This window comes from Phyllobates terribilis, unplaced genomic scaffold, assembly GCF_046119375.1.
Source record: "Phyllobates terribilis strain yellow unplaced genomic scaffold, ASM4611937v1 Scaffold_4__5_contigs__length_816908805, whole genome shotgun sequence".
In the NCBI taxonomy this organism is placed as follows: domain Eukaryota; kingdom Metazoa; phylum Chordata; class Amphibia; order Anura; family Dendrobatidae; genus Phyllobates; species Phyllobates terribilis.
In genome coordinates this window covers 713129891-713142635 of record NW_027362764.1, presented here as the reverse complement: position 1 = coordinate 713142635, position 12745 = coordinate 713129891, and the positions used below count along the sequence as shown (strand labels likewise).

Here is a 12745-nt window from a genome sequence, read left to right as displayed (position 1 = left end):
AGACTTTTCTGCAGTCCTATGCAAAACCACTGTTCAAGGGAAACCCCACCCAAATCATATACACAGGACTCCCACCACTCACTAAAAAAAAAAAGTTGGTTGAGTCCCCACGATCTTCCCCCATAGTTTGAATGGTGCATGCATTCTGCAGATCCGTCCGTTGAAAGCTAAAGCATTGTATTTGGCTCTTTTGAGCGTGCTACTGGTTTTGAATGGTGTGGCATCTCTTCTCATAAACACTTCTCTTCACTATAGATATGTGGGGTGGAGGAGCTTCGGAGCCTTCTACTGATAGGTGGCATCCCTAATTTGCCAGCATCTGTCATGGCTCCTTTATTAAAAGAACCCTGCCATGAACAGAGCCTTAAGAAGTTGGAGACTATTAGTTTGGCTTGATAGTGGTTAAAATTCCTTGTTACTTTTTTTTTTTTTTTCTCCCAAGCGCAATTAGCAGATTTATGACCCCTGTGTTCTGTGACTTGAGAAAGCTGAAAGGACAGAGGATGGACTCTGTGAGTTAAAGATGCATACAAGGTAGAATTATTGAAGATAGGAGGGGGGGGGGGGTAGCCAGAGCCACCCAGGGATGAAGCAAACACCAAAGAAAATTACAAAAAAACTTTTTTATTAATATTGCACAGATAAACAGGTGGGGTGAGACAAAACACATACACGGACCTCACTGTAAATAAACAGCAGCGCACAGCATACAATCACCATAATTGGTCAAATAATGTCATGGCACAAAATAAATTGCCTATATAATCTACTTAGACTCCAAATGTGGGCACAAAAACCATATGCCATAGGGGTCACCCAGACACAGAGGTCCACCATCCATGTGGGTGGATAACCGCAAAAGTGCAAGATGAGGTTACCTGACTAGGCTGGGGACCTGGAGGCAGACAGGGCACTGGCGCTGCAACCCCAACGCGCGTTTCGTCAGGAATGCCTTCCTCAACCGTGCGTGTCAGGGTTGCAGCGCCGGTGCCTTGTCTGCCTTCGGGTCCCCAGCCTAGTCAGGTAACCTCATCTTGCACTTTTGCGGTTATCCACCCACATGGATGGTGGACCTCTTTGTCTGGGTGACCCCCTATGGCATATGGTTTTTGTGCCCACATTTGGTGTCTAAGTAGATTATATAGGTGATTTATTTTGTGCCATGACCTTATTTGACCAATTATGGTGATTGTGCGCTGCTGTTTATTTACAGTGAGGTCCGTGTATGTGTTTTATCTCACCCCACCTGTTTATCTGTGAAATTTTAATAATGCTTCTTGTAATTTACTTTGGTTTTTGCTTCATCCCTGGGTGGCTCTGGCTCCCCCCCCCCCTCCCCCTCCTCCTATCTTCAGTTGTAGCATGATGACTGCCATGTCCTAGGTAGGCAATTTTTACAATGTCATTCTTCCTTTTATATGTGGATACTATCGGTACTGTTTTTCCCTGGATGCTTCCCATATCTAATGTAGAATTATTATACTAGTTTTTCTGGAGGAGAGGTCTGTACAGGGGGGGGTGCACAGGTAGTCATTGCATCAATGCCCCAGCATCTTAAGGAGCTCCAAGGTCTTTCTGCTACATGAGTTTTATAAATTGCACTTAAGTGGGGGCCATGTTAGGGATTGTGCATAGGTGCTTTGTTACAGCTCTGGGTCTCTATGACAAACTTGTATTAGATGTGCAGTCATCAGAGGCCTCTCATACAGACAAATTCGATCTCTTGCTTTGTACTGAGGAGGGGCAACACTCCCTAAACGCGTGTCTGCAAATTGAGATTCTGGTTTGGTTTTTATCCTAAGTTATGTGACTAGGCTCGTTAAAGGGTCGATATTGACTGTTAGGATTGCTGTTTCTAATAGTTCTAGTCCTCTTCCTCTCTAAAGATGCAATTTGCATATTTTATTTCTCAAAGGAGCATTGCATGGCCAAAAAATTTCCTTACACTTGCATGTCACACTCCACAAGGAGAAATGTTTCCCTTGTAGTAATGTTCACCTATACTTAGTATTTGTGCTGGGATATTAAAAAGTAGCCAAAGTTTAACGCCTTTTGCTCCAGACATTGATGCCACCTTGTAGCCACTTGCCTTATCCCATCACTGATGATAGAATAAAAAGTTATTGCAGTAGTTCTCCTTAACCCCAAAATCTTCAGACTTGGGTCTGGAAGAACAGGACATGCTGATGCCCCATGGAGCCTCAGAAGTGGACGCTATGGCAGACATTATTGTGACGCTGATTTCAAAGCCTTACAGTAAGTTATGATGTATATTGCCTTCACATAGTTGCCTATTTCTAGATCTGTTCCATACATATGAGCAAGGTTGCTTCTACAGCATGTGCACTGATTTCTACAAACCCTTTGTAGAAGTTTAGAGCAGATCTGTCACGTGTCAACTTGCTTACATGGGCAACCAAAATATATATTTTTTTTGATTGAATGGCAGAATTGTTCTGCAAGATCAGGCTGACTTTTTTTTTTTTTTTTTTTTTCATCTTATTTGCAAACCTTGTTCATCACAAGCTTGAAATTACCTCCTGCTCTGATGCCAGGCAAAAAAATGATGTCCATGTCAATGATGCTGTATTTCGTGGTAGACTTAGCTCCCCTAATCTTTAGGATCTGATAATTTTTGGATAGTGGAGGCAGAACTGTTAATCAGGCCTAAAATATTCTTATAAAGGTTAAAAAAGGAAAAATGTTTAGAGCATGATTTAAAGGGACTGTCGGCACAGAATCCTTGGCGTGGCCAAACATTTTAGTGCGCCTTCCCACCTGCTTGTCTTCTCTCTATCTCCTCTCTTCTCTGCCTCTATAAAGATGGGGTTGGCGCTGGAGGGAAAACAAGTGGGTGGGAGAAGATTGTTTTCCTTGGCTAAAATGTTGGCCAAGCCAAGGATTCTGTGCCGACAGAGTCCCTTTAAGTCATTCTTTAAACAATATTCTTTAACCTTTTTATAACAATTTTTGGATAGAGGAGGTAGAACTGTTAATCAGGCCCTAAAATATTATCAGATCCTAAAGATTAGGGGAGCCAAGTCTACCACGAAAGAGTGCCTGTACTTTGAACAGTCATTCTGTGCTGACAGTCCTTTTAACAAGTTGATAGCTGGTGCTCCAAACAGCGGGACATCCTGTTATCCGCTACAATCGAATGGAGGAGCAATGCAAATAGTATTTAAAGTTTTTTGTTCTCAGGTTTAGTGTTTGGGAGCGCACCGCTGCTCTGCCTCCTAGCTTCCGGTTTGCCAGTGACAGTGCGCTCTTGAAGATTAATAGTCAGAACCAGCGGCATGGTTGCTCCTCTGGTCTGAACAGTGTCCTTCCCTAATGCTGCAACAGCATCAGAATAAAGCAGGGACACTAAAGCTTGCCAAATCATGTGCTTGTACCAGGTTTAGGTCGTTGCTTACAGGGCTCTATTGAAAAGAGATGTGGTAATCCTGAGGAAGGACTCGGGTTGACTTTGAAACACGTTGACAATTAAACCACTTGCATCCCATCTATCCTTGGATTCAGTTGTCATCCCAGCAGCGCAGGACATCTCCGCCCTCTTTGGTAATGTAAGCACTGCGCTTGCTCAGCCATCCTGTTAGACTACAGCTATGGTTGGTAATCTAAACAATAAAATGTAAATTTCCCGCTGTTCTTGAAAAGAGAATTTTAAATGAGATTAAAATTGCAAAGTTTTGTTTTTTTGGGGGTTTTTTTTTTTTTTTACAAGCACTTTGTAATTTTAACCATTATTGACGTTGACACACCCCCTCTTAATATACCTACAGCGCCTCTACTGAAATTAAAGTGGGCCCGTCACAAAATTTCACAACCCAAACCTGTGTGCAATGTTTAAATGATCTCTGACCTGATGAGGCTGGAGTATGCAGTTTTGAAAATCCTTGTCAGAGTACCTGGCTGTATAATCCTGAGCATTTTGAGCTTTGGTAGAACTGATCTTACAAAGTGAGTACACTAGCCCCATCAGGTCTAAGACCAATCTAATAATGCATGCAGTTTGTATTATGAATTCTGGTGAGCTTCTAACGATTATAGAGATCCTATGAAAATAAATGAGCTGTGTGTGCGATACATGGGCAAAATATCGGGTCCTCCTAAACCAAAACCTTCTTTTGTAAGCTCACTGCCAACTTCAGGGCACCGATTAGAGGGTTCTGAATGATGTCCCCCCAATCATTGAGGATTCCCAAAAGGGGCAATCTAAAAAGAGCTTTCTAAACCAGACCTATCCTTTCTTTTGTCAAATCTCTATGGTATTAAGGTAATTTCACCCCTGTGCTGAAGAATATTGGGTGTCTTTTGGGAACACTTTTCTGTAATTTTTCTTTTGGTTCGAAATTTAATGGATTCTCTAATTCTGAGTTGTGTATTTTTAAAACTTTTAGGTCACAAATTTTCAGACCCTGAAAGAGTAAACTACAAATTTGAGTCTGGTACCTGGTGAGTCCTCATTATAATTTTTTTTATGACTAGCAATTAAAATTTAATGTTAATTATTACTAAACTTTTTTATTTTTAGAGAAACTAACGTAACCATCTGCTACGTCTAAATCATGTGGGGTGATATGTCGGCTCATATCACCATATTACACACATATTGGATTTCAAAAATTGTTTACCTTTGTAATTTTGCCTAATGCACAATTGCCTTACATAAGCTTGGCTTTAGGTGGGATCCTCAAAGTGGTTATCCAGCGCCTCTTACTTTCACAATGAAATGAGACGCTGCTAATATTGAATCGGTGGACACTTGCCAGGTATTGTGCCCGCATCCTATTCCAGCAGGACAGGCGCACAATGCCGGTCAGGTGGGCAGGTGGCAGCTGACACAATGTCAGTAGCACCTTACATTTCCTAATTCAAGAGTGAGAGGCACTAAATAACCTCTTTAAATAGAACCTGTCACTTACTAGAAGTTTTTTATTTATATTTTTTTTTTTTAACTAGGAGTAAATGCCGCTGTTCTCCTGAATTTAGCATTGTTTATTTTTTTTTGTTCTTGTGCCTATAAATCTAGCCTTGCTAGCCAAGGGGGCATGGTCTCCTCTTCTGCAGCTGTCTTATTGAGGACCACAGACCCTTGGCTAACAAGACAAGTTTCCCTTTCCTCTCCCCTTTTATAAAAAAAATAATCTCTCAGGAGCAAAAGAAAAACCATGCCAGATTCAGAACAGCGTCATTGCCACCAGGTAGAAGACTTGTCATAAATATAACATTTTTGTTAAGTCTTGGCTTTGATTTTAAAAGAATTGTCAGCAGGCTTTTTGCTATGAAATCTGAGAGCAGCATGATGCAAGAACAGAGACCCTGATTCCAGCGATGTTACGGTTTCAATAAAATCAGTGTTTTATTAATAGGAGATTATCCCTACAGGACTAGGTGTCTTGTGGCTCTAAGTCCACTGCTCTGTGTAACTCCGCCCCCACCACTGATTGGCAGCTTTGTGTACACTGTGCAGAAAGCTGCCAATCAGTGGTGTGGGCGGGGTTATACAGAGCTCAGCATTCTGAGCTCTGCTAGATCTGCAGTAAAGAAAACAGTGATTTGTATCATAATTACAGCATGCAGACCAGTAAGTGACACGTCACTGCAGTCGGGGTCTTGCCCCCTACATCATGCTCCTATCAGATTACATACCCAAAACCTGGTGACTGATTCCCTTTAAGCCCATAGGGTCTTAAGGGGATTCTACTCTGGCTGGTATTGGTACAAGGACCGTTTTTAAGTTTGTTGATAATGGAGGTGCTTCCTTGATACATTTTTCTTTGTGCTTTTGCTTTATTTTATTTTTGTAGCAGCAAACTGGAGATAATTGATGATAACACCATAATCCGAGCACGAGGCTTACCATGGCAGTCATCAGACCAGGACATTGCCCGGTTTTTCAAGGGCTTAAATATCGCAAAGTGAGTTTTTGCACCTTCCATTCCCTCCTCACTTTTATTTCTGTCCTAAATTCCTTTTTTGTATTTTATGCTGTGTGTATGTGATTTAGTTATTTTTCTGTTTTGTTTTTTTTGTTTGTTTTTCCCAGTTGGGAAATTCCCATATCTTAAAGGGGTGGTTTGTATACACCCTGCGTTACAGAAGGTAAGATTAGTGCAGGTTACAAGGCAGGTTATGGTCTCTGCTAAACAGGATGCCTTGCTGGTTTTTCAGCGGCGTGTGTGCGTTTTCCACCCCTTCTCCACTTCTTCTGGTCGCAGTGTTTAGTATGGTTTTAAATTCTGTTCTTGTTCCTTTTGGCGTAATTTTGTAGACAGTTCTATGATCTATTTGATCTATGCATGTAATAACTTATATTTTTTTTTAGTTTGCTGTGAACCTATTTTTGCTGGTTGGATCTTTTTGATTTAGAGGGTTGCCTATTTTCCTTAATGATGATGTGAACTGTGGTCTTCAAATTGAGCTCATTGTTGCACATTCTCGTCCACTTCTCATATGGGTTGGCATATTTGCACGGTTCAATTTGGGGTCTTTGTAATTCCGGTGTGCCCTATGTATAATTCCTATGTAATGCATGTATAGGGGTGGAGCTGCTCTATGTCTCAATGCCCAGGGAAGAAGAAATGGCGAAGCTTTGGTTCGATTTATCAACGAGGAACACAGAGATTTGGCGCTGCAGAGACACAAACATCACATGGGCAACAGATACATTGAGGTATGCTTCAGAAATATTTGTAATGTATTTTCCCTTAACTCTCTTCTATAGAAACTTTAATCAAAATTTCTTCTCTTATCCTAGGTGTATAAAGCAACTGGAGAGGATTTCCTGAAAATAGCTGGAGGTAAATATTCACTTTAAGGGTATGTGCGCGCACTGTCTTTTTCAGGCGGGTGAATCTATCAAGTTTTCCAAGTGGAAATGGCATTGTGATCTTTTTCCTAAAGCATCCTTTATTTGAGGGGGTGGGTGCAGGCATAGTTTCCTGGACTTTCATAATTTTTGGCTGTTGGTGTTTTGTTTTTTGTTTTTTTTGAGACATCTTATTGCCTTGTAATGTAACATATAGAGTGTCTTCAGAGCTGAAGATGTCTGAGAAATGGTCAGGTCACTTCTTTTAACCTCTTGGCATATTTGGAAACGTGAAGCAGTTAAAAAACTCTCAAAGACTGAACATATGGACAGCAAAATTGTATATGTTCAGTCTTTTGAGTATTTTAGTTAGCGCTTTTTCATGTGGATTTTGGATCTGTCCCACCTGAAAGATGAAAGAAAATAAAAAATTTAAGACTGAAGAAACATTTGGCCACGGGGACGTGAACATGTCACTTGATCACACGTGATACTCGGTGCATACCTGGGCACCCTAGGCAAACTCGAGTAACAAGCACTTGCGCTCATCATTAGTGGTGTGGTTTCTTGGAAGGAAGGGGACCCTTTTCTGTCGGAGAACCCCCTAAGATGTCTCTTTTAGATTTTCTCAGTTCCTAGTCCATAAGCGAACTATGACGGAGCTTCTGGCTTGTATCCTCCTAGATCAGTTGTTGCTGGTATGGGATTAGTAATGGATTGTACTGTTTGTTATTCCAGCAAAACGTGGCATGGTATCCATTAATATTTATGGTTGTCTATAACCATGAATGTAATCCGTCAGTGCTTGGATACAGATTGATCGCTAATAGTTGTCCTTAATAAAGGTCTCCTCCTTTTCTTTCTTTAGGCACATCCAATGAAGTTGCTCAGTTTTTGTCTAAAGAGAACCAGGTGATTGTACGCATGAGGGGGCTGCCGTTTACTGCCACCGCCGAGGAAGTGCTGACGTTCTTTGGCCAACACTGTCCCGTAACTGGAGGCAAAGAAGGGATTTTGTTTGTTACTTACCCTGACGGCAGGCCGACAGGAGACGCATTTGTGTTATTTGCCTGCGAGGAATACGCACAGAATGCATTAAAGAAGCACAAGGACTTGCTGGGCAAGCGATATATTGAGCTGTTCAGGAGCACCGCAGCGGAGGTGCAGCAGGTCTGTCTGCTTTTATTTCTATGATTTATTGCATTTGAAGCTTCTGTTGGGTTGATAGTTGATGAAATTTGCTATATATTTGACATGTGAACGGTAGGAGCTAGTGGGTGCACCAAAATCTAAGGTCCACCAATTGGAGAACCAAGAACCTTTTTTGTGCACATGTTAACTTCTTTCTTTTTAGGGCATCTTATAGATCATGGGCAGTTATATATGACCAACACCTTTTTTATATTAAAAAAAAAAAAAAAAAATACCAAACTAGGTCTGTCATCATATGTGTAATCTGAAGCTTCTCGTTCGTCACCTAGCATTGCCCTTTTATAATGCAGGTGTGGAGCCATGGGGACATCTCCAACCACCACAGTTCATGTGCGATTTCGGCCTCTGCACGCACCATTGTTCCACCCATGTGCCGTATACCTATTAGACTAGGGATGCAACATGTTATGTCTTAATACAGCACAAAATCAGTCACTGATAACTTTGTGAAACGTTTCACGCCCTTCAGCCCAACCCAACAATTGTTTTCGAGGTAGAAAAAAAGTGGTATTACTAGATACAATAGAACAATGGTCCAGTACCGTGACTGACTTTTTTTTCTCTCTGATGTTAAAACAGATCTGTTGTCCTAGATTTCAGCAAGTGTTTTATTTTTTTTTCTTAGGTTTTATTTGGGGGGATGAAACTAATAGGCTATGCTTCATATTCCTGCAGGTTCTGAACAGATACTCTTCTACACCTCTAATCCCACTCCCGACACCCCCAATTATCCCTGTACTACCTCAGCCGTTCATTCCCCCGGTCAATGTCAGAGACTGCATACGTCTTCGAGGGCTTCCATATGCTGCTACCATAGAGGACATTTTGGAGTTTCTTGGTGAATTCTCAGTTGATATCAGGACACATGGAGTCCACATGGTGCTCAACCACCAGGTAAATTTCTAAGGCTGGATTCACAAAAGCAATGTTCAATAAGTTTGGATAAAAAGACAAAGTGTGAAATCTCGCCTGTATATTTCATGAGACATGCCATGAAGACAGTTTTAGAAGATATCCTTGTTGCAGGTTGATAAGGTCGAGAACACAACATCTTCTGAGCCCCAATTACTAAAAAAAAGGCACTGTCAAGGGCTTTCCTGTGTCATGTTTTCATGCCATTGTCATAACTCTTAGACCCCAAATAGTTCTATTAATAAGCCTGTTCATATCAGCCCCCAGCTGTCTGCTTTGCCTTAGCTGTTTTTTTAAAAAAATAGGGGGGCCACATGCTTTTTTTTGGGGGGGGGCATCTTTAATAACTAGCAAAGGCAAAGCAGACAACTGGGGCCTGATATTAATAGGCTGGGAAGGTCCATGGATATTGGCCCCTTCTGAGCATAAGACCAGCTCACAGCTCTCTGCTTTCCCTTGGCTGGTTATTAAAAATAGGGGGGACCTCACATCGTGTTGTTTTTTTTTTTTTTTTTTTTATTATCATTATTTATTGACAGTACAGTAAACTACACACCCAAGGCACTGCTTCACTTCTCCACTTGGACCTCTGCCTCTTGGGTCAAGATTATTTTTTATTTGTTTTTTTATTTTAAGTAATTTCCCTATCTGTATTTATTTGCAGGGCAATTGTCCTGCTCTTGCCCCCATTTTGCTTCCTTTTGCAGCCCCATAAACCTTACTATGACCATTTTACAGCGCCAAAGTTCAGGTCCACATTCTTATATGGGGTTCTGGTCCCCGAACTTAGGACCCATGATACTTTTTGTTCAGTCGAACTTTAGTCCAGTCATCCTTAGTCAGCAGCTCTCTCCTAGAGAATAGCCGAGTGTATGGGGGAGATAGCTGTTGGACAAACGCTCGATGTAATGTATTTGGCCTTAACATCACGCCTATATCTAATCCTGTGAGATTTCTAGTTGGTCTTCGCTGTCAGGGTTTTATGGGGAATGACGTAGACTTGTGAGACTGTGCACACTCCGACTTTAAAGGCACACAGTAAAAAGACGAGAACCGACGCCTATAAGGAGATTTTTTTTGAAGCGACTACAACCTTTCTTCAGCTACATAGACCAGACCTTGGCTGATATTTTTGTGATCTCTGTAATTAAAGGGTGACATTAAGTAGTCAATGTCTTGATTTTAAATGGCAGAGTTAAAAATTTATAATAAAACATTTCCAGGAAATATTTATCTGAGTGTCGGATTTGCGATATGTTTGGTGTGTTTGCTCATACGAGGGCGTAAAACCAGTACAACCACTTCTACATGCCAGATCATGTCAAATGGCTTCCAATAAACCAGTTCCTTTGTTTCCTGTTATTATTTATGTGGATGGACATTATATGGTTTGTCTGCTCTTGCATTGTATGTGTCAACATCTCAAGAGCAAATTGTATAGAAGATGCCATATAAACGTACTATAGATCAATTCCTGCACGTTACAGTGATACTGTATAGTTGTAGTAATGTCTGGGGCAGGAAGGATATAAATATTCAGGTGTAGGATGGTGGGGCGTGTGCAGTATGGTATATGAGGGGTGTAACGTGGCGCGGGGCGGTAGCAGTGGGCGAGGTACTCTTCATGTAACGTGAAGGTGGGGATCATATACAGTAGATGGTGAATACACCACTTTATGAACGTTTCCTTCACAATACAGAGCATTTTTCACACCATTCCAATGCCTTCCTCTTTTCTCGCTTGTGCTCTACCTTCATGGTTTTACTCTACTTCACCACAGCCCAGCTCGCTACTACAGTCTAGCTAACGAGTCCTATTCTCAACTCACGGTTCTGTGTTGTCTTTCCTCTCAAGGGAACTATGTTGCCAGTATGACCGATGCTTATCCTGTCCGACATGGACTCCTTGGAACTCCCACCTGGGGCACTCTTCGTCTCATGTCCTCTGTCCCATTTTGGCCCGTTACCTCTCAGAGTTATAAACTCTGGCGTCCTGTCCTGAGAACCGTCTCTGATTAAAAAGTCTGTCTTTCCATTGGTTCTCCTTTCCTCTTTGCTCAACTCGCGCTAACCACAGTCATGGTCTCCCCTCACTTCAGGACTCCCACGTCATGCGACACTGCTACTGTCTAGGCCTTAGCTCTAGTTCAGATGCACACTGGGCCCTATTTGACATTGACAGGAATCTGTCTCTATTCCTTCAGCTTAGCCCCTCCCACTATGGGCTAGTCCCAACTATTATCTCTAACTCTCCCCACACACATTAGCGCATGTCACATTTCTCATTGCATAATATATTAATACACTTGTTCAAGGGGGAACGTATGCAGTATGTCCATCTCCTTACAGGGCTCCAAGAAAAAGTTATGGGAGTCAGAGCTGCTTCATTGCAGAAATTGTGCAAGCCAGCTAAAGAGGTCCTGACACTTGTCATTAATGTGGTGTTTTTTTACCACATGTAAATGCTGCTGTTCTCCTGATTCTGGCATTTCTTTCTTTCTTTTTTTTTTTTTTTTGTTCATACGCCTTTTAGATATGGCTTCTCTTACCGGTTTGTAAATCTGGTAATTTTATCCAAGTAGGTGTGGTTTTCGAGAAAACTGCAAAATTGAAACACAACCACTTGGCTAAAAAAGACTAGATTCATATAGAGGAAAGAGGGAGCCATATCTCAAGAACGAAGATGCACACAAACAAAAGATGAAAAACAACGCCAGATTCAGGAGAACAACACTTACACAATGTAACTAACTGAAAAATTACATTTTAATGAAAAATGACAGCTCCACTTTAAGAGGATAGAAGTGCTGGAAATGGCATGTTACATCTAATTATTATATCAATGGGGTTAAGAATTATTAGAAACACCAACTATTTGCAACTAAATTGGAATGGTCATTGGCCCCAAGTCATCAAGACTGGTATTTCTCTTGCTGGTCTTGATGAAGGACGTGTGTTGGCGTCAGGTGCTCCTTATTCATTAAGAGGCGCACACCTCTTAATCAGGAGCATATGATGAGTTGCGTATTTCTCAGCGCGACTTGCTCTTCACTGCGGTAAGATTTCTGGTGTAAGTAACACTGTGACACCCCAGGGGTCTGGTTGTCACAGTGATAGAGATATTACATCTGAGAGCAGGTGGGAGGTCCTTTGGTCAGGGATCCTGTGCATGCCACACCTCCTGCCCAGCCTTGGGAGGGGAAGAACTTCCCCTGTATAAACCCGGGGCTGAGGCAGGGTTAGTGAGACAAGGAGAGTGGAGACAAGAAGCAGCATAGGAAACAGCAGAGTTACAAGGAGTCAGGGGCTGGCAGCTGCAGCGCTCGCCCTGACTAAGAAGATTCTTTACCGGACCCGGAGTCCGAGGCTGTGGGGACTAACTCCTACCCAGCAGCAGAATCCGTCAGGCAGGGGATTTCAGGTCCTCTGGCCCAGAAGCCCGAAGGCACGGTCACACGCGTGGGACCAGCACTGCCATCGTGGAGCGGAAGCCATTAGAAGGCCCCGAGTCACCGGCCATACGGGTGAGCACCACACGGTACACTCAGGGATGTGGGCTACTTACATCAGCTTCTAGCAAGGTAGCCAGAAGAGTACAGTCAGTTTGGGAGGCCTACAACTACGCCTGGCCAGGGGAGATCCCATCTGCTCAAAGACTGACCAGGCCCCGTTTGCTAGCAAGTACTCCGGGAGGGTCTGTCGTTGTTACCAGTAAAGACCCTGAACTACACCGTACCGTCTCTGAGTGGTTCCTGCTACCCCCATCATCCACGTCGGCTGCCCTGAGGCCATACCCCTCCCGTTGGG

General features: G+C 42.4%; 1 protein-coding gene across 5 annotated transcripts in view; it reads left to right on the top strand.

Annotated features, from left to right (window-relative positions):
- Nucleotides 1-12745, top strand: part of ESRP1 (epithelial splicing regulatory protein 1) — an 83738-nt gene that overhangs the window by 55680 nt on the left and 15313 nt on the right. For 4 of the 5 annotated variants that reach the window (XM_073679663.1, XM_073679665.1, XM_073679661.1 and 1 more), the window contains exons 5-11: nt 2158-2256; nt 4404-4458; nt 5814-5924; nt 6547-6679; nt 6764-6806; nt 7683-7984; nt 8702-8920. In XM_073679663.1, the coding sequence (XP_073535764.1) occupies nt 2158-2256; nt 4404-4458; nt 5814-5924; nt 6547-6679; nt 6764-6806; nt 7683-7984; nt 8702-8920 (962 nt within the window). The remainder of the gene's footprint in view (nt 1-2157; nt 2257-4403; nt 4459-5813; nt 5925-6546; nt 6680-6763; nt 6807-7682; nt 7985-8701; nt 8921-12745) is intronic. The other variant, XM_073679662.1, reaches the window with a different exon arrangement.